This window comes from Corvus moneduloides, chromosome 9, assembly GCF_009650955.1.
Source record: "Corvus moneduloides isolate bCorMon1 chromosome 9, bCorMon1.pri, whole genome shotgun sequence".
In the NCBI taxonomy this organism is placed as follows: Eukaryota; Metazoa; Chordata; class Aves; order Passeriformes; family Corvidae; genus Corvus; species Corvus moneduloides.
The window spans coordinates 15,727,206-15,749,876 of NC_045484.1; the positions used below are offsets into that span (position 1 = coordinate 15,727,206).

Here is a 22,671-nt window from a genome sequence, read left to right on the forward strand (position 1 = left end):
TAGGGATACTGTATTCAGACAGCCTGTCCATTTTCTTCGCCTCGTTTTTCTCCCAGATTTCCCTTATTAGGATTTCATCTCTGTTTTGCTTTTCTTGGTGTTTTCATGTTTTCTGTTTAGCCTTCTCTCGCCTTTCTACTTTTTCCTCATGTGTCTTGCACTTTCATCTCTAAGACTTTTTCTTGACTGGTTGTTGTTTGTAAATATTAACACATGGTTCCTTTGTCAGCATATCTGTTCTCCTTTTCAAAGGCTGATGACGTACTTCCTAAAAACTAAATTTCCATTTATTATTTTTCCTGTAAACCTAAATAAAAGTTATAGCTTTAAGGTGTAATTTCAGTTCCTTGTTTGTTTTACTTTTTATCCACTAGATCAAAACCTTTCAGATTCCTCTCCGTATTTTTCATGATGTGTTCAAATATTGTAAATATGATGTTTTGTTAGGGATACCATTCAGGGAAATCTTGAAGTCAGAATACCTAGAACTACTACCTTATAATTTTCTTTTGTAGTTGGCAGTTAGAAGTTATTTATACACACTCACTATATCCAGAAGCTTAGCTTTTTTGATGGTTTTTATTTTGTAGAGGATGTGCACCTTAAGTTTTCTTAGTTATTGTTCCATGTCTATGTTCCTGGAGTGGGTTTCACTAAGCACAATTTTATTCAAATACATATTTAAGAGGATGATCCTTGTTGCAGAGGAACAGCTCCCTCCCTGATGAGGAAAATGTTGCCAGACTACAAGAAGAACTGATTGCAGTAAAATTAAGAGAAGCAGAATCTTTGATGGGTCTCAAAGAACTAAGGCAGCAAGTCAAAGATTTGGAAGAACACTGGCAGGTATGGGTAGCAATATACTTTTATGAATTTTTATTTTCAATGATAAAGCAAAAGACTAAAATTTTGAGATAATGAGTTCAAGTAGAAACTAATGATTGTCAGTCAAACTGCTGAGGTGAGAAAATCCTTAAATTCAGCTGTCACAAGAAACTTAACCTAAAAAGTATGTTAGAAGTTGGTGCCTAGTTGTTACAGATGGCAGAGGGCCTGTGCTACCAGGTAACTGTAATGGTTGGAGGGAAGTACCTTATCAGTACTCCTACTTTGCTAAATGTTAAAAAGGGCTAGAAAGAGACAAAAGTCTTAGGATATACTTGAAATTCACTGACTTACTGTAGTTGGGAATTAATGTGTTCAGTTTTTTGTCTATTCTTAAAACCAGTAAGTTTCCATGGGTTTCTAGCTTTTAGGATCAACAGGAGAACTCTAGCTATTTGTCCCCATATAACTGTGAGACCTTAAGTGAAGTAAGGAAACACCAGGAAGGATCAGGCACTATCAGCAAAAGCATGCTGTTTTTCTAGCGTCATCTAGCTCGTACCACTGGAAGATGGAAAGATCCTCCGAGAAAAAATGCAGTGAATGAGCTACAGGATGAGCTGATGACAGTGCGGCTGAGAGAAGCAGAAACTCAGGCTGAACTGAAAGAGACCAAACAAAGAATGATGGAGATGGAAACACAGGTATGTTACTGAATGCTAGTACATGTGAATTGAGCTGGTTGCTGGAAGTTTGGTGTTATCAGGTAGATGCCTGATGAGGATCTTCACCGTCTACAGGCAGGACTTTAGTTCCAAAATGCGGGGTCTTTTTACTTCTGTTAGACGAGGATGGGAGACTCTAGTGCACACAGTACAACTTTATTGTCTCCTCTTTAATATTTTCCAGGATTATGCTTTCTGAATTTCTCATTTGGATTAGCTGGTAGATTCTGAATGTGTGTGCATCTTAATTAATTAAGTTTTAACAGGTGTAATAACAACAAAAGTATGTTTAAGGTGTTTTAAATTTCACAAATCTAATTGGCAATTCTGATAATAGTAATGTTTAGATGGCAGTGTGTGCTTTCTTTAGGTGACATTGCTGATACTAGATTTTCTGCTGAGGTCATGAATCTGGTTACTAAGCTGTGGACTCAGCAAAGCAGCTGTGTATTGGTCAGGGTTTTTTAGCACGAGGTTTGCCTTTTATGTGCCAGACTAGAAAACCCTTGGTTACCCCTGCTGAGGTTTGTGCAGAAAAGACAATCGTACCTTGATTGCCAAGATTCTTTTTGTAAAACTATTAAGTTGCTAAGCACCTGAAAGTGCACTAAAGTGGTGAGTTCATATTATATGAGTAAACTCAAGTTAGTAAGCACAATGTGCTGATGATTGAGAAGGATTTTTAATAGACTTCTAAGAAATCTTCCCATGAAATACCTGCTAAATGTAACTTTTTTGAAAGAGATCTATGCATCCAAAAAACTAAACAAACAACAGCTTTACTTGACAAGGTTCAGCAATTCCAGAAACCAGGAGAGCATGTAAGGACGTGCTGTTGAAGAGAGATTAACCAGCTGCAAGGCATATGAAGGCTTCTTTCTGACAGAGGGATCACTTTATACCAACTGCTTAAGTTTCTTCTTGCCTTACCTTGTAATATTTTCACTGAAGTGTCAACATTGTTTTGGTCAGTAGGGGGCATAGAGAGTCTGCTGTCTGGCTTACATTTACTTAGGTACTTCTCACTTCAGTGTTACACATCGAGTCTTTGTATGTGCTTATGCTGTTTAGCTGTCATCTGAGAGAAATGCCATTCTCATGGTATGGTGTGCACAGCTTCAGGTACAAGTGCTATGACTTGTACTTGTGCACTGATCTCAACTAAGGTGCCATGTTGCTTTCAGGAATTCACTGGACAGAAAAGCGTGGACAGTATTTCTGACATACCTGATCTTTCCTGGATGCATAGTGTAGCTGAGATACAAATTCAAAAAATCTGCCTTACCTAGGCAACAAATTGGGAAAAACAGATCTACTGGAGCTTTGCAATAATGTTCTTACAATGAGTCATCTGTTGTTTAAGAACAATTTGAATATCCTGGTCATAAACAAAATGTCATGCAAACTCTTCTGATTACACTTGGAAAACTCTGAATGCTTTTTCATCAAAAGTTTTTTATGGTAAATGATCTCTAAGTCTGTTTTGTCAGACTTCAGGGAGTTAGATTAATAACCTTCCCTTAACATGTATTTTGTTTCCCTTTTTTGTCATGAATTTCAGAATCAGATCAATAGTAATCATTTACGAAGGGCAGAGCAAGAGGTCGCCAGCCTACAGGAGAAGGTGCAGTATCTTTCTGCACAGAACAAAGGACTTCTGGCTCAGTTGAATGAAGCAAAACGTAGACAAGCAGAGATTGAATGCAAGGTAAACAATATCCTGAGAAGTGCTAATATATATTTACATTTTAGTCTTGTCTGCCATTGTTGGATAAAATTTTGTCTTAACTGAGAAGCATAAATCATAAAAACAAAATTCTTTTTACCGATTTTGACAATATCATCTTGAATTTACCATCTCACAAAAACCACTTGAGGTTTTGACAGAGCTGATTCTTTCTGGTCCCACAAAGATGAAGTTTTACTTTAAAGCATGGTTCTGCTCAGAAAAGTGTCTGTGTATAATATAAAAAGACACACCTCAACAACAGACTCTTTCAGGCTTTCATTTTTTTTGCTGTCTTGCCAGTTTCGTTTGTTTCTAGTGGGACCCAAATCCACAGTGCAGCAAAGAGGTGACTTCTGCTGACTCATTAAACTCCATCACAAGCTTTTAGGAAAAAAGACACTGAATCTTAACTAGAAGAAATGGCTTTTACTGACTTTCTTGTTTGCCATGATCTCTGGTTTCCTAAGTACTATTTTTTTAATGCTGAGATTATTTTTACTGATTTTTTTTTTTAAATAATCACAATCTTAGTGATGTCTTTTTCATATAACCCATAACTTACTTTGATTGCTTTTTGATACTGAAAGGGCTCATTAATCCTTAAAAGACTAAGGATTGAGAGTGTGTAGTCAGTATTCTCTTTTATGTTGACTATAAAGAGAGCAATATACTCTAACCTGATTAATGAGTTAGCACACAACTGTTCTCAGTGGGATAATACACTTGTAGAACAATGTTCTAACATGGGCTAGAGAAAAGTGTGACAATAATAGAGCACCAGTCATACTCTTTAGAGATTCTCTGAAAGTAGCTATGGTCAATAGCTGGTGAAGTATCTTTACTGACATACACTAACATTAGGTCCTGAAACTTGTTTTGCAGCCAATAGAAAAGAGATTACAATTTACACTGTAAGAGGTTTTACAAGTAATATTATATTTCAGAAACAACAACAATTATTCCTGATTCTATTAGTAACTGATTTTGGTTTTTTTCTTCCTGTTTTTTCAAGTTGTTTAAAATCATGCTCTAATTTTATTTTTGTTTTGGCTAGGTAGCAATATTCTACTGCCTCAAAAAAAAAACTTGGATTTTCTACTCCCCAGTTGTTTTATGCATAACAAACTCATACATTATTTCAGGAGCTTGTATATTTCTTTTAAAAGATGGCTTGAAATGCTTAAGCAGAAGTTAAAATTTTTGTAGCCAGTTGCATCTCATACCACCTGTACGGCAACTGTTTTTGTCACTGGTGTGTATTGTTATGTTTTTCCCTTTTTATCTGACTACTGCTTCTACAGCAAGGACTCAATTTCCAATTGTTTCTTGAAACTCACCACTGATCTTTCTAATCAGTTGTGCTAAAGAATTTACAACATAAGATTTGTGCCTCCACCCAGTCTTGTTTTTCCTACCGTATCAATTTCTGTGGTAATTATTGAGAACATGCTCTGTTTGAGATAAAGCATCAGTGCCATCTAGAGCAACACTATTGATTCATCTCTGATACCAAAGTCAAACCAAGCCAGTCTTTCCTTCGGCTTTCAGTTAAATACATGCAATCCTGTGGACTTGTCGGTTTGCCTTCATTTGAACAACCATGCAACAGAATTTAGCAAGAACGGCTAAACTTTGGCTAGCACGATAGATTTTTCTGAAATGGTCTCCACTGATTACAAATGCAGTTAATTGGATCCTGTGGATGATACACCTCTGTTATGGGAATATTTTTTTTAAAATAACCCAAAAAATAGCATGTTTTGAAGTAGCTTCTATAGATAAGCTTTGCTATATTTGATTTGATCTCAACCACACTGTCTAATGAAGGGTGGTTGAGTACTGTTAGTTTGAAGCACAGATTAAAATAACGGAAGTACTGGAACTGATTTGCAGTAAATGCAGTTTAGTTACACCAGTCTGCTATAAAAGTAGGTGTACCTGAGCCTAATCTGTCTTTTCCGCAGGGCTGTTTGCTCTTCACCTGATAGTATTGCTCACTAATTATCTAACACTCCTTTCACTCTGTGGTTGTACCAGGTTACTGATAATGTAATACTGTTTACTGCTCTGAAGTCTTGAGGACTTGCCTCATAAAACAGGACATTTCTTTCTCTCTTGTTCAAACTCAGATTACCTATCATTTATAGACAGACCTGTAGGTTAAACTTACAGTGGGAGGCCGATTGTAGGTTATGTGCATTAGTATTTTATTCTAAACTGTCTTTGTTATATACTGTGACTAAGATAGCTGGACTAAATGAGGTTGAGAACGCATTTCCTTTTATTTCATTTTTTTTTATATTTTAGGACAAAGGAAATGATGAAATAACTAACTCTTGTGTAGCTTTGCTGTTTCTATAAAGTCCAAAATTAAAGCATGAGCTGTTTTTTAAATTATGTTTATTCTTTTTCTTAATTTACAGTATAATATTTCTGGAAAACAAGACAGTTGTTTTCTGGACCTGGAAATTGATAACAGCAAGTTTTCAAAACTGCACAGATTTTTTTTTTTAGATTATTATACTTTAGAGTTTATATTAGATTATTACATACTCCTATGGGTTAAAATTAAATTTGAGTTCTTAGAATAGTGGTCCTTTCACAGCAGTGTATTAAGTTTTCTCTACTTAGGATTTCGGGTAAAAGCAGTGCCCAGTTTTTAATCAGCTAAAACTGGTACTAGCTAGCTCCCATTTCTGACTTCTTTCAGAGTAAAGAAGAAGTGATGGCAGTACGGCTCCGTGAGGCAGACCGCATTGCAGCTGTGGCAGAACTCCAGCAGCATATTGCTGAATTAGAAATCCAGGTAACAAGCGATGGCATTAATTGTGAAACTTGATACTGATTAGATTTCGTACTTAGCGAAGTTTTTTCTTCCTCTGTGTTTCTTTATTAGCATACTATAAATACAGGGCCAAGTGGGATAATGCTATATTGCTGAATTCCTATACAAGCAAAGCCTTAAATCTACCTTGTGTGCATACTTGTGAGCTGTTAATAATTCCTTCTGTACAAATACCACGTTAAAGGCAAAATACTCTTTTTAAACTCTGACTTCTGTTTTGGTTTTTTTTTCTTGTAATTGGTACTTCTTACCAATTAATAGACAAGATTGAAAACATCCTCTGCCCATAAAAAGATGCATACATTTTGATTCCAGCAACTATCTTTTTTCCTGTGACTACTCTTCTGCTATGATCAGTATTGAAGGATTTATTGTAAAACTCTTACTCCCTTTATGTAAATCTTAAAACCAGAAGTATTTACTGCTACCATGTCATCATAGGATCTCAAGATGCATCCTTTGGCCTCTGTGTTGTTCCTTACTCTTTCAGTTCCTTCTGGAGCTTTCACCATCCCATGAACTTGCTTTTCCCTTGATGAGAAAACCAGAAATAACTGTTCTTTATATTTTCTTGGCTTTGGGAAATGATGATGTCTTACTGTAGTCTGACCTTTCTATACTCATATACTGTTGTCCTGTCTGAATTCTGCTGCAGAGTTTTTCTTGGTTATTTTTACTAAGTTACAAGCTAATTACTCTCTGGTTTACTTTTTTTAAAACCTGGTGTTGCTATTGTGTTTCTTCCCTCTGAAATCTTTCCTTTGAGGTGATTTTACTGTATTGTGTCAAAGCTACCTTTTCCCTGATTTCTCAACTGGTTGTATCTTTGTCATCTCTTCATATATGGAATGTGCAAATACATTTCATTGAGCTTGCATAAAGAATTTTTGTTATATTACCTCTAGTTCAGCAGGCACTATATCCATTAAAAGTTAGAGCAGCCATTTCTCTAAATGGTATAATGCTTAGATAATGCTGTGATCAGTACATTAGAAATACCTAGATAAGTACAGTAAGCATTGCATATGAATCATTTATCATCTAGTAAGATAACAAGAGAGTAGCTGAGTTAAGGTCAATCTTCTACTCAAATTAACATTTAAAAAAAAAGAAACGGGAAAGTTTAAAGGTTACTTTAAATAATGTGATTTTGTAGGTGAGAAGTGAGTACTACTCATTTTGCATTATTTTTACTTCAGCACAGACTTCAAATGCCATCCTACTTCCATTATTTGATTGATACACATCTCTCAAAAAGTGATCGGGATCTTATGAAATGGTGAATCCCCTAATGCCCAGTTGGGAGTTTTTGGATAGCTCTCACACAATTCATATTGTGTTCACTTTTTAGTGTAAATACATCTGACTTAGTTTTCTGTTGTTTGACTCATCAAATCATCCATGCTCCATCATTTTATTGCTCTCCCCTATTCCCTTTTTGTATTTCTGCTTAAGTTAGGGATCCCAGAATTACATGCAGATTTTTATAATACCTTGTTGTGAGACATAAAAGAAGTGCAGAAAAGTAATCTATATTCATGATTCTGGCTAATACATCCAAAGATCATACAGTCCCTGTTTTGTTGTAATATTGCACTCTCTCATTTATAAATTTAAATAAATAAATTTAAATAAAGTAAATATAAATAAACTCTCTCATTTATAAACAGTTGTTTATCCACATCATCTTTCCTTCCTTTTCACAAGTACTACTTTGCACAGTGCAAGTTTTAGTTATGCTTTTATTATTCTAGGCTTTTTGTTTCCTTCCAAAGTGCATTTCCAGTTCCAATCTTTATGGTGTTCTCAGATTATCACCTGCTAATGATTTCTTGAGTTTGATCTTAGTAAATTTCTTGATTTTCTTCACAGAAGTGAGAGTGGCTGTGCTTTCTTTGTATACAGTGTGGAGAATGAAGTCATTTTGTGGCTGAAGTTCACATTCATTTAATGAGTTTGCACTGTTAGGTTTTTGGTGAACATCTGATCTCTAATTTACACTAGCATGAAAGATAACTTCTTCAATTGTGAAATACAGATTTTGAGTGTAAACTTTATAATATTTAAAACAAATTATTTAGCATAAATAAGTTCTGCTAATGTTAGTTTATTTTTGATATACTGTAGATGTGACTTGAAATGCTTTTATTGAACCATGATAGGTTGGTTTTTTTTTTAAGACTCTAAGCAGATATTTTTCATCAGTGTGTTTTGCCTGCAAATACGAAACTTAGGATCAAAACTTCCTTTTTGGGTACTCATGCTCAAAAGCCTTGAAACACCTCCACCAGGAAAATGTAATAATGGAGTTGGAAATCCTGAATTCCCAAAGCTTATAAACTATAAAACATGCAGTTGATAACAGGGCTTAAACAAAAGCCACTTTTTAAGGAAATTGAAATTCTACGTAACTTCTTCCTCAATGGAGAAGGAGCTGCCTCCCATTCTCTTCTGTTCAGCTTGTTGCTGTAATTGCTGTCACCTGATGTGGGGAGCAGAGGCCCTTTTAATCAGGACTTGCCTTAATGACTTGAAATGCAATATTTAATACCAGAAATACATTTAGCCAGTCTTGGAGCATAGGTATCACAATTAAAGTACAGATGCACAGAGCATCACAAATAGATCTTGCCTGTCATGCTGTTTCAAAGCCGATAAAAATGAAGGGAGGAAGTTAGCCTACCACATAACCTTCCCTTTTTTTTGAGGGGGTGGTGCTTTTCTGAGAAGCTTAAGGGATTCATTACCAGGTCCACGGGGGCCATAGCAATGCTTAACCTAAATTGTGAGGTTTTCTTTTAAATGTTTGTGTAGGTGTAGGTGCAAGACAGTGATGTTAAATTTGTAATGCAGAGTATCACTACTCCTACATACAAACTGATCTGACATGACACACACACATGCTAGATTTAAATCACAGTTTCTGGGTCACTCTTAGTTTTGGTTAGTAATAATGACAGGGATGGAGAGTGAACTACCATTCAATAATAGATGTAATTCTGCAACAAGTTGTCAGTTTATTATGATGTTAAGAAGTTATTTCTTAATATAATCTAAATGTCACCTTGCCCTGTTTGAGCATTCAGTTCATGATGCTGAGCTTTTAAACTCTTGTGTAAGTGTATTGAAATGCAGTGAGTTGTCCAATACGTGATGGATATTCTAGGTCTTTCTTTACCAAAAATAGCATAGAATTGAAATACAACTGAAGTTTAACTTACATTGCACATACCTAAGCCCCAGAAGTGACAAAGAAAAGCCCTGATGTTATAACTCTTGTTATGTGGAAACAAAAGTTTACTTTCTCAGCTTTTGTTTACTCCTCTCTGTTGTTATTTTTCTCTCACTTGCCAGTTCAGCTTATGTTTGGGAGGCAAACATAGAATCACAGAATGGCTTGGATTGGAAGGAACCTTGAAGATCATCTTTTTCCAGTCTCCCTGCCATGGGCAGGGACACCTTTCCCTAGACCAGGTTGCCTCACCATCCTCACAGTAAAGAATTTCTTCCTAATATTCAATCTCAATCAACCCACTTTCAGTTTAAAGCCATTACCTCTTGTCCTATGACTATACGGCCTTGTCAAAAGTCCCCTTCCAGCTCTCTTGTAGCTGCTTTAGGAAGGGGCTCTAAGGTCTCCCTGGAGCTTTCTCTTCTCCTGGCTGAGCAGCCCCAACTCTCTCAGCCTGTCTTCCTAGAAGTGCTCCAGCCCTCTGATCATCTTCATGGCCTCCTCTGGACTCACTACGCCAAGTCTATGTTGTTCCAGTGCTGGGGACCCCAGAGCCCCCAGGTGGGGTCTCAGAAGCATGGAGTAGAGGGGCAGAATACCCTCCCTTGAGCTGCTGCCGACACTGCTTCTGATGCAGCCCAGGACACGTTTGGTTTTCTGGGCTCCAAGTGTACATTGCCAGTTCATGTCCAGCCTCTCAGCCACCAGCACCCCCAAGTCCTTCTCGGTAGGGCTGCTCTTGATTTATTCATCCCCAGCATCTATTGATATGAGGGTTTGCCCTGACCCAGGTGTAGCACCTTCCACTGAACCTTATTGAACCTCATGAGGTTCCCATGGGCCCTTGTTCAGGTCCCTCTGGATGGCATCCCTTCCCAAAAATGACTTGGATGTATTTGGCAGGTTTCTGGGCTTCGGGCAGGACATTTGAGCAATTTATTAACAGATGAAGGATGGATTTTTGGATGGCTGGGCTACTGTTTTTTGTACTTCTACACTGGGGAGAAGCTTACATAGAATCATACAGTCATTTAGGTTGGAAAAGACCTTTAAGATAATTGAGTCCAACTGTTAACCCAGCATTGTCAAGTCCACCACTAAACCATGATCCTAAGTGCCACATTGACATGTCTTTTAAATACCTCCAGGGATGGTGACTCAACCAGTTCCTTGGGCAGCCTGTTCCAATGTTTGACAGCCCTTTCCGTAAAGAAATTTTTCCTCATGTTCAATCTAAGCCTTACCTGAGGCAACTTGAGGCCATTTCCTCATGTCATTTCACTTGCTACCTGGGAGAAGAGACTGACCCACACCTTGCTATAACCTCCTTTCACATGGTTGTAGAGTGATAAGGTTTCCCTCAGCCTCCTTTTCTCTGGACTAAACACCCCCAGCTCCCTCAGCGGCTGCTTGTAAGCCTTTTGCTCCAGACCAGCTCTGTTTCCCTTTTCTGGACATGCTCCAGCACCTCAATGTCTGTCTTGTACTGGAGGGTCCCAAAACAGAACACAATATTCATGGTGCAGCTTCACTTTCTCACAAAGGCTAGAGATGTACACCCTACAACTAAATGGCTTGTCCTGGTCAGGTTGCATGCAGTCTGATCCTGTTTGTCCCATCCTTTCCCAAGACGAAAGAGCCAAGGAATGGATGTTGTCTCCCTCTATATCTATAGTCAATCAGCAAAGCTTCAGGTTTGCTTCCTTGGCAAGGTAGTCTTTCTTGTTTTCAGCTGAACTGATAGCTTCAAACTGCAGCAAGCAAATACTTCTGGCCTCATAATTAGCAAGGGTTCCTTCTGATTGCATATAGGCAGTCCTGTTGGTCCGTTGATGTTGTTTCTGTTTTGGTTTTTTAAGGTTTTCCCTGCAATAATTGAAGGAAGAATAGAAAAATTCAGACAAGGTAAAATCGGTTACAAGCTGCAGTCACTCAGCTGCCTAGGGTGAGGAGCAGTAGACCAGTGGAAGTGTAGGCTGTTTGAGGAAGCAGAGTGGGGCAGCTGTAGCCTCTGCTTGGCAGCTTAATCCCTTTTCCTCCATTTCTATGCAAGCTGGTGACTTGTAGTATCCTCTTAAAATTATCCATGGCTGATTTGAGTTGGGTGATAGAGAGCATACCTGTAATATGAAAAACTGGTTTTACACCTGAGTAATCTTAAAGCAAAAAATATCCATAAGAATTAATTCTTCTTTTTGTTAGGTTGATCTGGACAGGCAGTAACATCACTTCCTCCTGCTGTGTTTCCTGGCAGATTCAGAGAATTTTGTCACATTTACCCTATCTCTAACCCTGTCAAAGCTGCTTTGAGAACAACTGTAAAGGAAGTCCATTATTGTGCTAGTAATCTCCCCATGGTTTAAACTTTTAGCACTATTTCTTTAGAACGAAGCCTTTCTATGACCTCTGTTTAATAACTTTTCCAAGTACTGACTGTTCAGTAAAGAAATTGTTTCCATCTTTTCAAATTACAGGAAACCCTTTTTTACTCTTATCAATACTGGTGTGAGATGTTAGTGATGTGTTTTTTGAAAGTCTAGAATGAGTCACTATAAAGTCACTGAAAGGACAGTAGTTACCACATCTACCCTTCTGAATACACTTCATTTACATTTTTAATGCAGTGTCTTTTGCCACAGAGTAATAATTTTAAAGCCTCTCCTGAAAAGAGGCTGAGGCAAGTTGTTACCACGTAAATATTTCTAGGACAGAAAAGATCAAATTAAGGGTGTTAGGGAGACATCCTAACTTCCAGTCATTTTTAGTAAAGATGTTATCTGAGGAACAGCAACTGTTGAGCATGCCTGTATTCTGACTGCCTATGAAACCATTTTTTTTCTGTGTTTTTAAGTTCACAGTTATTAAAGTGAAAACAACCCTAGATGTTTTCTTATTATTTAAAATGGCTGATTTTCTTGTTGATGTATATTTCCTTTCCTATTCTGTTGTGATAACTGAATGTTTTAGAAAACTTGTACACCTCTTGGGATGAAACACCTGCAACTAGAATTCAATTACACTGATCTTCTGTATCTTAAACTTCCATCGGGCAGCAGAAGCTGGCTTAAGGCCTCCAGTGTTTTTCAGGTGGTTCCTGGTGATTTGTTTGTTGTAGAAACCCTTTTTTATTATGAGTACTAAACTTGATTTTGGGAGGCCATTATACAGTAATGGTTTCGGGTATTTTAAATCAGCATATTTTTTTAAGCAGTCTGTCTCTGCACTCTTGTGTTGCCAGCTATACATCCTGGTCTGATGCTGATTGAGTTTGAAAGGTCTCCACATGTTCAGGAGTTCTCAGTAGGCGTCAGGTAGTTTTTTGAGACTAGCTGCTGCTTTGCAAGATGCTTTTCTTTTAGAAAGCCAGACAAAGGAGGATTTAAATTTGATATGAAAACCGTGATTCTCAGTTGATACTTTTTGGTGGACAGAATTTTTCTTCATTTCAAGGAGCAAATTTTTGGGGTGCAGATTTTTCTTCTCAGGAGCTCTCAGTGTAATTCTTGGTATGCACACAAGTACAGTCACTCTAGTACTTCACAGCAGGATGAGAGAGGAGAGAGCTTCCAAAACTGTGAAGGGGCCTAAGTAAGTTCTGGTTTAGCAGCGGGTTTTTTTGATCTACAGAGCTCATTTCCTGCTTCACTGCCCGTGCTACTCCCACTATATACACAACCTCTGGGGCAGGGGGTTGGATTAGCTGTGTACACTGTTACAAGCACTTGTCCTTAGAGCAGAGGTGATACCTGCCACGAGGGTGTTTGTTACCCTGATAGACAGATTTCTAACCCTGGTGGTGCTGGTGGAGCTGGTCTGTTGGAAGAGACTATCAAGGGAGGAGTTACAAATCTTCAAAAGCAGTGAAATCGAGATGAGGCATCTTTAATTACAGTGTAACACCAGCTGGCATTGCTTTTCTAAAAACCCTTCTGGGAAGAGGAGGTAGGCACTGCAGTGGTGCTAATATGCAGATGCAGTATGCCAGGGATGTAAAGATTCATTCACATGTGACTGCAGGATGTTTCAAACAAATTCCTAGATTCTAGAATTGGCTAGCTTTCAGTATTTTGCAATTCTGATAATACCCACACTTTGCTTATTGACATGTTATCTGACTTTTTCTCTGTGTATTAATTTTAAATTTAAAATGACTATTATTTGCCTAGCGACCAGCTAGTTTTTGTGTTGTGACCTCTCCAAGTATCACAGATTTTCTATAATAGTGCTCCCCCTCAAAGCCCACCACCAAAAAAACCAAACCAGCAGCCCACATCCTATGTGTATAACTCTAGGTTTAAAAAAATTAAACACGTAATTGCTTATGCTATTCTCTTTTAAAAGGTGTGATATTCATACCTTGAAGACTTCTAAATTGTAAGTGGAGTCGTAACATTCAGTTTTGAACCCATACAGTTGATCTGGGTGCTTTCCTCAGAAGTGCAAAGTTGCTCAGGCGCAGTAGTACAAAACTATTCAAGCACAGTATACAACCAATGCAGAGTGAAATGTCTACTTCCTACTAAAGTAAATGCCACAATTAGAAGCATTAAATGAACTTAAGCTGCATGAAAGCAATTTAATTTTTCTTATGTCAGTGTGACTGTGTAGTAACTGATAGTATGCCCTCACCTTGAGTACTGTGTGCAGCTCTGGGCCCCACAATTTCAAAAGGATATGAAGGTCCTTGAAGGTGTCTATAGGGTAATAATTAAAAAAGCTGGTGAAAGGGCTGAAAAGAAAGTTCTATGAGGAGTGGCTAAGGATTTTGGGCTTGTTTAGTTTGGAGAAAAGGAGGCAGAGGTGGTGGTGTCAAGCTCCCCTAATGAAAAGCTACTGTTAAAAAATATTACTACCAAATTTAAGTTCCTCACATTAAAATTTACCTTTGATTAATAAATGCTCATCAGAGGGTGGGAAATATTTGCATTAGGTTCAGATTACTTTCTAACATGAAATGTCACTGGAAGGTGAAACAATTTGGAAGATTATGGTAATGCTTTGTAATTGTATAAAAATGTATGTATTGACGAGAAATATCAGTCATTCGATATTAAAGAATACTGGGTAACTTAAAAATAATAATATGACAGATAAAACTTTGAAAGACCTTTTTTGTTCATTAAATATATGTAAGCTTTCAGCTGTCTACTTATTATTTATTCTCTAAATTAGATGATTTTGATAGAAATTAAAATATATTTTAATGCTTTGGTGTCTGACTCGTGCATGTTTTCCAGTGGTTTGCTACCACACTTGCATAAGCATCTGTAAAGGACAACGGTGTGATCAACTTAGTAGACTATATCTTTTTTTATTGGTCAGAGATGAACAGCAGCTGTAAAGAAAACTCTGATGCCTTTTCCTATTTTTTTTTCTATGTCATCCTTCCAATTTATCCACTGCAGACAGACTTGGTAGCCCACAGAACATGGGGTTATTTAATTAGAAATATGTGACTTTTTTGCAGCCAGTTAAAAGGATCAGCTTCCAATTTTGAATGTTGCAAGAGGAAGTTACAGCATGACCTTTCTTAAAGTATATTTGTAGAAGATGCCATTGCAGGGTTCTCTTTTTTTTTTTTTTTTTTTTTTTTTTTTGTGAATTGCCAGCTCTACAAAATCTGTAGCTCTGAAAGGAAAACTGAAACTTACTTGCGTTTCACTAATAATGGGCATCTTGCAAGCCAGGCTTATGCCTTCCATTCACTCCAACTGACTGTAGCTACAGTCAGTTCTTCTGTGAGCAAATACACACAATTATTCTGTAATATCTGCATTAACTTTACAGTACTGTTTCTAGAATAAAAAGTAACAATAAAACCACTTAAATGTAATGGAAGTTGTAATTCCCATATGATATACACTAACAGCTATTTGTGTGCCAAACCCAACCTGCTAAATGTTACTGCTTCTGCTGTTAGTTTATACTGACCTTGGGAGTGCCTGTTTCATGGCCTCTTGTGCACCCAGTTTCTATGTAAGCTCAGCTGTTTATTACACTTCTGTTTTAAAAGGACTGTGGCACCTCTGTTCTATTTCTGCTAAAATCTTGCTTTACTGTTGCATTTTGATTGCATAGTGTACAGTGACATAGTAGAGTCCATAGAATTAGAGGCTTAAGTGGGAAAGTCAAGGTTTCAAACAGAGGGAAAGGGCTTAAGACAAGCATTTCTCCCATATATTCCTGCTACATCAAGAGATCAGGTCATTCTCATTGTGTGGAATCTGTGTCTGACAGCAAGGAAGATTTTTTCATATGCTGATGTATTTTTAGTCTGCAGGTTATGTTGCATTTGTTTCATAGGCCAGTAGTCATTCTTGTAGAGAGAGATGATGGGGTTAGACTGTGTTTGGGATTTTTTTAACTATTTAGGACAGGAACTATTAGTAATACTGTTAATATTAATACTACTGTGTGTGTGTGAATTTAGCCATAGGTTACCTTGGAAACTAGGTTCAGTATGGAATTATGCATTAAAGGATCTTGTTCTTCCATGTTACAGATTGTGGGAATTAATATGACAAAATTATTTTTGGGGTAATTTTGTAATGCATACCTCACTGCAAGAAAAACAAAGCCCAAAAAAAGAGATATTGCTTTGATACTGCCAACACTGACAGTGTTCTAAATTGTTCTCTTCTTTCAGGAAAAAGGTTTGGAAGGTAGCATGTTATCTCTCCTCAAAGTTCTGTCCTGGGTATATTTCAGAGGGGTGTTTTAAAGGGACCTCTCCATTAAAGCTTTTTGTCTTAATTTTTGAGAACAGTTAACACTTTTCATTCTAAAAGATATTTAACTTCTCTTTGCAAATGACTTTCAATTTGGCTGTTTAAGTAAACTGTTTGCTTTCTTCAAGTGTAATTAAAACTTCAGCAAAATGAGCTATAGGTAGAAAAACAATATATTTCCATTTTATTTGTATTTCTGTAATATACTGCTTGTATGTGATTTACAGTTTAGGTAAAGAATTATACAAAATCAAGGTGCTTGCATTCTCTAGAGCTGGTGGCTGCTTCAGAAATTACTTAGCTGGAAAAAGTCAAGAGCAGAGTTGTTCTGCATTTTATTAGTAGCAAGCAGAAGACATGGAGCGCATTCCTCATCAGGGTGATTATTTATCTCAGTTCTGCCAAGTTTGGTTCAGTCACATTAGGATTCCCTTTAGGGACAAGATGGAAACCAGTGCTGCAGGCATTCAGTGCAGATGAAACCTTTCAAGCATCCTGAAACGTAGGAGCTGCATTTGGTTGACAAATGAGGGGAATGTCATATTCCTCTTCATGTATTTTTGTTTGGGTTGGTTTTCTTTTTTTACTTGCCAGTTTTTCTGTATACCTCTTGAAGCATTGGTATTAGGGGACATTTCTCTCTTCATTTATACTCTCTGGAACTCCTACGTGACAAATACCACCATATTTTGGATGTTACAATTCTTCCTACAGGACGAAAAAGGCTTGTCATATGTAGTGTTTCCCAGGGCATGTCCCACAATGCAAGGAAAGAATGGTTTTGTTTACTTGGAGACAAAAGGAAATGTCTTGTTGCTAAATGTAAACTTTACATTAGTGAAAATAAAGTACACTAAGATATGTTCCATGTATTGATAGTATTCTGTAGGAGTGGTTTACTAAAATGCAATCTCATGTATATAGGATGTGGATTCCACCTGTGAAGCTGTTAATTCTTCATACTCCACCATAGCATCCTACCTGGTACTATTGAGAGAGTCAGCTTGGTCTGAGCCACTGTCACCTCTAAATACCTGCTGTAATTTCAACCAAATGAAAGTGCTGGGTGGTATCTGGGAAGAGCTTCTGTTTGTGACAAAAATATGCAGACGGTTAAAATAAGATTTTTGATATAGTAGATCTTTGAATAACTTGAATATGATTCCTTTTTTTAACCAAAACAGAAAGAAGAAGGAAAAATTCAAGGGCAGCTTAATAAATCGGATTCTAACCAGTACATCAGAGAACTGAAAGACCAGATAGCTGAACTGAATCATGAGGTAAGTGATATTATACTACAGTCTCTGATCACTTGTACCTTTTGTCCTTTCACCTGTAGCAGGTTTTGCTTATTTAATAGTTAATACATCTTCAGTACCTGTTTTTGCCAAAGTACATTATTTTAAATGAATGCAATAAAACTCTTATTCATGAATCTTGCCTTTATCTTGGGATGTAAGAGAACAAAAGAATGTTTAGTTACATGATTTGATATTAAATGAGATTGACATTTATGTTCCATCTCGGCTTTTTCCTTAATTTTCTTAATTAATGAGTTGATCATGTTGCATTTACTCCACTTGGAACTGCATATATGAGAATAAGCCCCTTTATGTCTTTATTTGGTACAACTATTAAGGCTACTGTAATTAGAAATTAAACTTCATTTGTGCAAGTGGAAGAATCCATGAGTAAATTTCTTGGTTCTTGCTGTTGCAAGGATGAATTTTATGTGGTATATACTGAGATTGCTTAAAAAAAAAAGGATGCTTGCTTAATAACAGTTAACAGATTTTTAAGTTTTAAACTGTCAGAACCTTCAATCTATGAAATTTCTGTCTTCAAACTTCCTTGCTCTAGTAGTTGTAGTAATTTTCTGTTAAAAAAGATCAGAAGGTCTTGAAACAGAGATGGCTTATGTAACTCCTGTGCTCACTGGCTCATTTCAGTTCATGCTGCATTGTGAAGAAATGTTTTTACCTAATACTACATTTTACCTAATACAAAATGCCTGGCCATCTTTGCAGTGAAGTCTGCTTCTGTTTCTATAGCCTTTTCATACACAGCCCTGAAAGTGTTGCTTAAAACCATAGGATTGTAGAGCAATTCAATCTAATTGTTTGTTGCCTTTTTCCTTTAATTAAACAAACACATCCTTTCTTTAAGTGTAGATAGTGTTTTCCTAACAATCTTAGTAGATCCAAGCTTTTAGGATTAATCCCTTGAGACTTATAACACAGTTGAGGATCTTGGAATGTTGTCTATGCTATAGATCACTATGTTATAGATTAAGGATAGTCTCTAGGCCCATCAGTCCAGCACCTTTACCAATCATTAAGCTCACTTAAAAACAGGTTTAAAAATCAATAACCTGGCTTTCTCCATTAAAGCACTCTAGCTAGTTTGCTTTGTTGCTTGCTTGAAGAATTCCCAGAAAGCCAGCTATTTAGTGTATTTTTGCATTATGAACAAAATAAGGCACTTTTCCCTCTGACTTTTTCCTCTGCTCAGTGTCAGTTTAAAAGGTAAGAAACAGTGCTTTCGGGGAAAAGTAGAATTACTGTTGAAAAGCTGTTGCATTATTTTGTCTATACAATAATTTGTTATATGCCTGGCTGAGCAACTGGATTGTCATGAAAGCAGGCAATACTGTACATCTTTAATGTGCATGAGTTAATGTGAACAGGTTGGAATGAAGATGAGGTTCATAAGCTCACAGAATAATGATAATTCTGAGTAATACTAGTGATTTCCTAAACAGTTCAATCTAGACAAATCATTATCAGCATCTCACTTTGACAGAAAGGAAATGCTATGAAGAACATAAATTTCAATAATAGCAGAGTTTGAATAATTCCATGTAGAAGAGTGCTCCTCTTCCAATATGTGCTTTGTGGTGGCTAAATTTTTAATTTCCAAACTAGGTAAACACAATAGGGAGGAAATCATTCTAGCATACATAGAAACAGTAAGAAGAAGTGGTTTGACTTGATGATTTTACAGATTTTACTTTCTGACTTTAGTGATTCTAGGATTTTATGAAATTCTGTATGTAATAGACATGTTCTACCTTGGCAGCATTCTCCATGTTTCTTTACAGACTTTCTTCAAGCCTGGAAGTCTTCTTTTTCCCTTTCACCCTTACTGTTACGTATCTATTTGTCTAGTTTTTAAATAAAATATTAAGAGGGAAAGTAGTGTTTCCTGCAGTGTTTCCTCAAAAAGCAAAATCTGAAGAAAATGGCAACAGGAAGAGACAAAAATGTTTGCTCTCAACTGCTAAATGTTAGAAGTATAATTCAGTCAATGCCAGTTAAATAAACAACTTCCTTAAATCTGCACTGAAGTGTCTTCATGCATATATCCATTAATGACCATGTTCTTTGTTTTTTGGCTAGATGCTTTCTGATTCTACTTCTGCAAAAGCTAAAAGAAACGTTACACATTTGCAAATGCATCTTCCTGAAGATAGGGTGATGGCGTATGTGACATGCTAACCACAATCTCCCAACTGGTTAGCATGTAAAAGGCACTGGAAAAGGAACAGAGCTCTTGGTGACTGTATGGTTACCTTCTAATATATTGTAATTGTGTAACTTTAAGCTGCACATAAATGCAAATGTTAATTAAAGCAAAAGTTATAATTTAAGATAAGAGTGGGATGGATACGTGTGAAACAAGATGAAACATCTAGGCATGGCCATCAATGTTGATTCTGCATATTTAACGTTTTTTTCCTCTCCAGCACTGCATTTTTACAGATTTTTACACCAGAAAAGTTGTAGGTTCTCCATCTGAAGGATGGAACAAAATAATGACCAAATCCTATATTGAATACAAGTAGCTGCAGACTAAGTCCATATTCTGGCTTTTGGATAAGTACTATTTCGTGCCTTTGGCCAGCAGTGTGAATGTATATGTTTCTCTATCAGTGGAGCCTGGAGGAGCTATATGCTTTAATTCTGTTCTGTGATATCATCCATCAGATGGTGATGGTACCAAGTTGTGGCAACAGCATAATCCATCCTGATTGCAGAGTTCTTGTAAAGGTCTACTGTGCCATCAGTGTTTGCAAGCCAGGCTAGTAGCCAGGCACAGGGCAAATCTAGAGTATCGGTGAGGAACACCAATAAGGCCAGCAGAGAGTCACTATTACTGCCCCGTGTCTAAAGCTGAATTGGTTACTAAAAGGTGGGGTGGGAGTTTGCTATGGCACAGGTGCAGCAAGCTGCTGCTGTACCACTTCTTGACTAAGTGAGGAAAGTTTGGCCCTTGGTATTCAGATATTTCTCTCACCCGTTCCAGTGGGGTAACCTAAATCAGCAATGTGTTGCAACTCTGCGTGCTATATCAAATGATGAATCAATGGACTCAGATTACAAAGGGTAATTGGCTGGAAGTTTTTGTAAGTATATACAAAACTTTTTAAAAATACAATTATTTTTGGTCATCTTTTTCTGAGCTCAAAATTTTGCATGCTTCTTAAATATAATGCAGCTTGCAGCCTGAAGGATAAATTTCAGCTGCTTTTATTACTCATCTAGGAATACTAATGCTATAGTCAGCTTTCAAATAATATTATAAGAAGACTTACTTGTAGTCAATTCAAGTTGTGTTCCTGTTACTGAATAAAACTGCAAGTACTGGAAATTGGTAGTATGGCACCCAAATTTGAACCAATGAGCCACATTGGTATTAAATGTATAAGGTAATTAAATAGAAAAATACACCTTTTTTCTTACCATTCAAATACAGTAAAATAACTACAAATAGAATTATTGGATTTTCGGCTCGTTCTAACAAACTACCTGCCTGATTCCTTTTATACCTAACCAGAGGATTTCTGTAACATGGTAAGCTGAGTTGAATATTGACTACTTCAGAGTAAGTCTTAAACATATATTTGATGAACACTTCAGGAGAACAAACAGAATTTGGAGCTTTGAGAACCTTGTAAGAAGAAGTTGTAGACTTCTGCTCTACTAGACTTTTAGACTTCTGTAAATTTCTGCTTTAGTGGTGAACACGGCAGGGTTAGGTTAGTGGTTGGACTCTGTAGAGGCCTTTTTCAACCTTAACAATTCTGCAGTTCTGTGCACATTATCTTAAATGTATTTACATGCACCTCTTTCTTTGCACTGACTTGAACACCCAAATATGGGTTAGAATTTAAATATTGAGCAAAATTTGTAATGTTATGTAAAATAGTGAATTAATTCTTAAATTCCTCAGTGCAATCATAACTTCACTCAGAAATCAAATACATGTAGATCAATTACTACTTACTTGCATTTTGAACTTTAGTAAACATATCTGGTTTTGTGCTCATTGCCTAGAAAGTTACTGACAGCTATCCTGTAATCTTTTACACAACTTATCAATTCAAAGAACAGCTAATGCATAATGAAAGGACACTCTGACTGAAGTATTTCTAGTTAGCTAGTAGCTAATCCTGTGATAAGTCATGTATATTAAGTGCTGTACTTCCTTTTCTCCTTATTGGCTGAGTTGCTTTATTGGGTACAAAGTTGTTAGGTGGTTGACTTAGGACTTTATTGTTGAAGGTTGAAAGTAGTGTGAAAACCTGAAATGCTGAGGATCATCACAAACAGAAAGTCATGCTGTAAACTTCTTTGAGAGCTTTTAATATGTACTATTAGACACTCTGTTTGCCTTTTCAGAATCCTGTGTTCAGTTGCCATTTCTTCTTTTCATTAATTTGAAGTCTTTCCACCTAGCATTTTCTTTCTTCCTCCATTTCCCTCCCATTGTTAAAGCTATCTCTGCAGCATTCTTAACTTCTAGCTTAGTGGGATTTTAACTTAAAATGCTTTATCACAGGCTGCAACTTCTGTGAAGCAACTTTTGTTATTCTTGTCAGTAAGTACAGAAGCTTGGTTCCCCTGTGTTTGGCACAGGAGAAATAAAATCTAGCAATCAGTCTATTCTGTCACTTGACCTTCCAGTTCATGTGCTTTAACTGATGTAACACAAATGGCATGAGCACACAGACACTGCAAGATTTGTACTGTGGTTAGACACTTCCAGGCTGCATGAGGATTACTGATGCTTCACAGAAGTTGCCTTTGATTAGATACAGAAATGTTAACTGAAAGCAACTTCTGTAAAACATTTTTACTGTTCAAGAGAATATCTCATTAAGTAGGTAGTACTGAAGTAAAGCTGTTAAGCTATGTGGAAATGAATACTTTGGAAGTTTGGACTGTTACAAGCTTCCATTAATTTGAAGGTTTAAGAAAACTGTGACTCTTGAACAAGCTGTTATTCTTTTGAACACAAATCATATACTGGAGAATTAAGGAGGAGGTTGCTTGTAGTTTCCCACCTTTTCCTTTCAATTCAAACTGAATGGAATTAAATGATTTATAAACTGCTGAAGTTCTGCATTTCATGCACTACCCCTCTGTATGTGCAGTAACTTTATATATATTACCCAGCAGCTGCCTCTGCTTCCTGTTGGATGTTGCAAGGCTTGTATGTGTTACCTAGATTACAGGGGTGGTACAAAAGATTAGAATTGATGTGCTTACCCACAAACTACACTGGCAGACCGCAAGACACCTTTG

At 36.9% G+C, this 22,671-nt stretch overlaps 1 protein-coding gene and 1 long non-coding RNA gene across 7 annotated transcripts in view; one reads left to right on the forward strand and one right to left on the reverse strand.

The window, feature by feature from the left end:
- Positions 1–22,671, forward strand: part of EVI5 (ecotropic viral integration site 5) — a 75,030-nt gene that overhangs the window by 38,978 nt on the left and 13,381 nt on the right. For all 6 annotated transcript variants that reach the window (XM_032117944.1, XM_032117949.1, XM_032117943.1 and 3 more), the window contains 5 exons: positions 706–846; positions 1,371–1,529; positions 3,112–3,258; positions 5,990–6,085; positions 17,269–17,364. In XM_032117944.1, coding sequence (XP_031973835.1) covers positions 706–846; positions 1,371–1,529; positions 3,112–3,258; positions 5,990–6,085; positions 17,269–17,364 — 639 coding nt within the window. The remainder of the gene's footprint in view (positions 1–705; positions 847–1,370; positions 1,530–3,111; positions 3,259–5,989; positions 6,086–17,268; positions 17,365–22,671) is intronic.
- The window catches only part of LOC116448026, a 43,216-nt gene that overhangs the window by 3,394 nt on the left and 17,151 nt on the right, over positions 1–22,671 (reverse strand). The gene's annotated exons all lie outside the window — the stretch shown is intronic.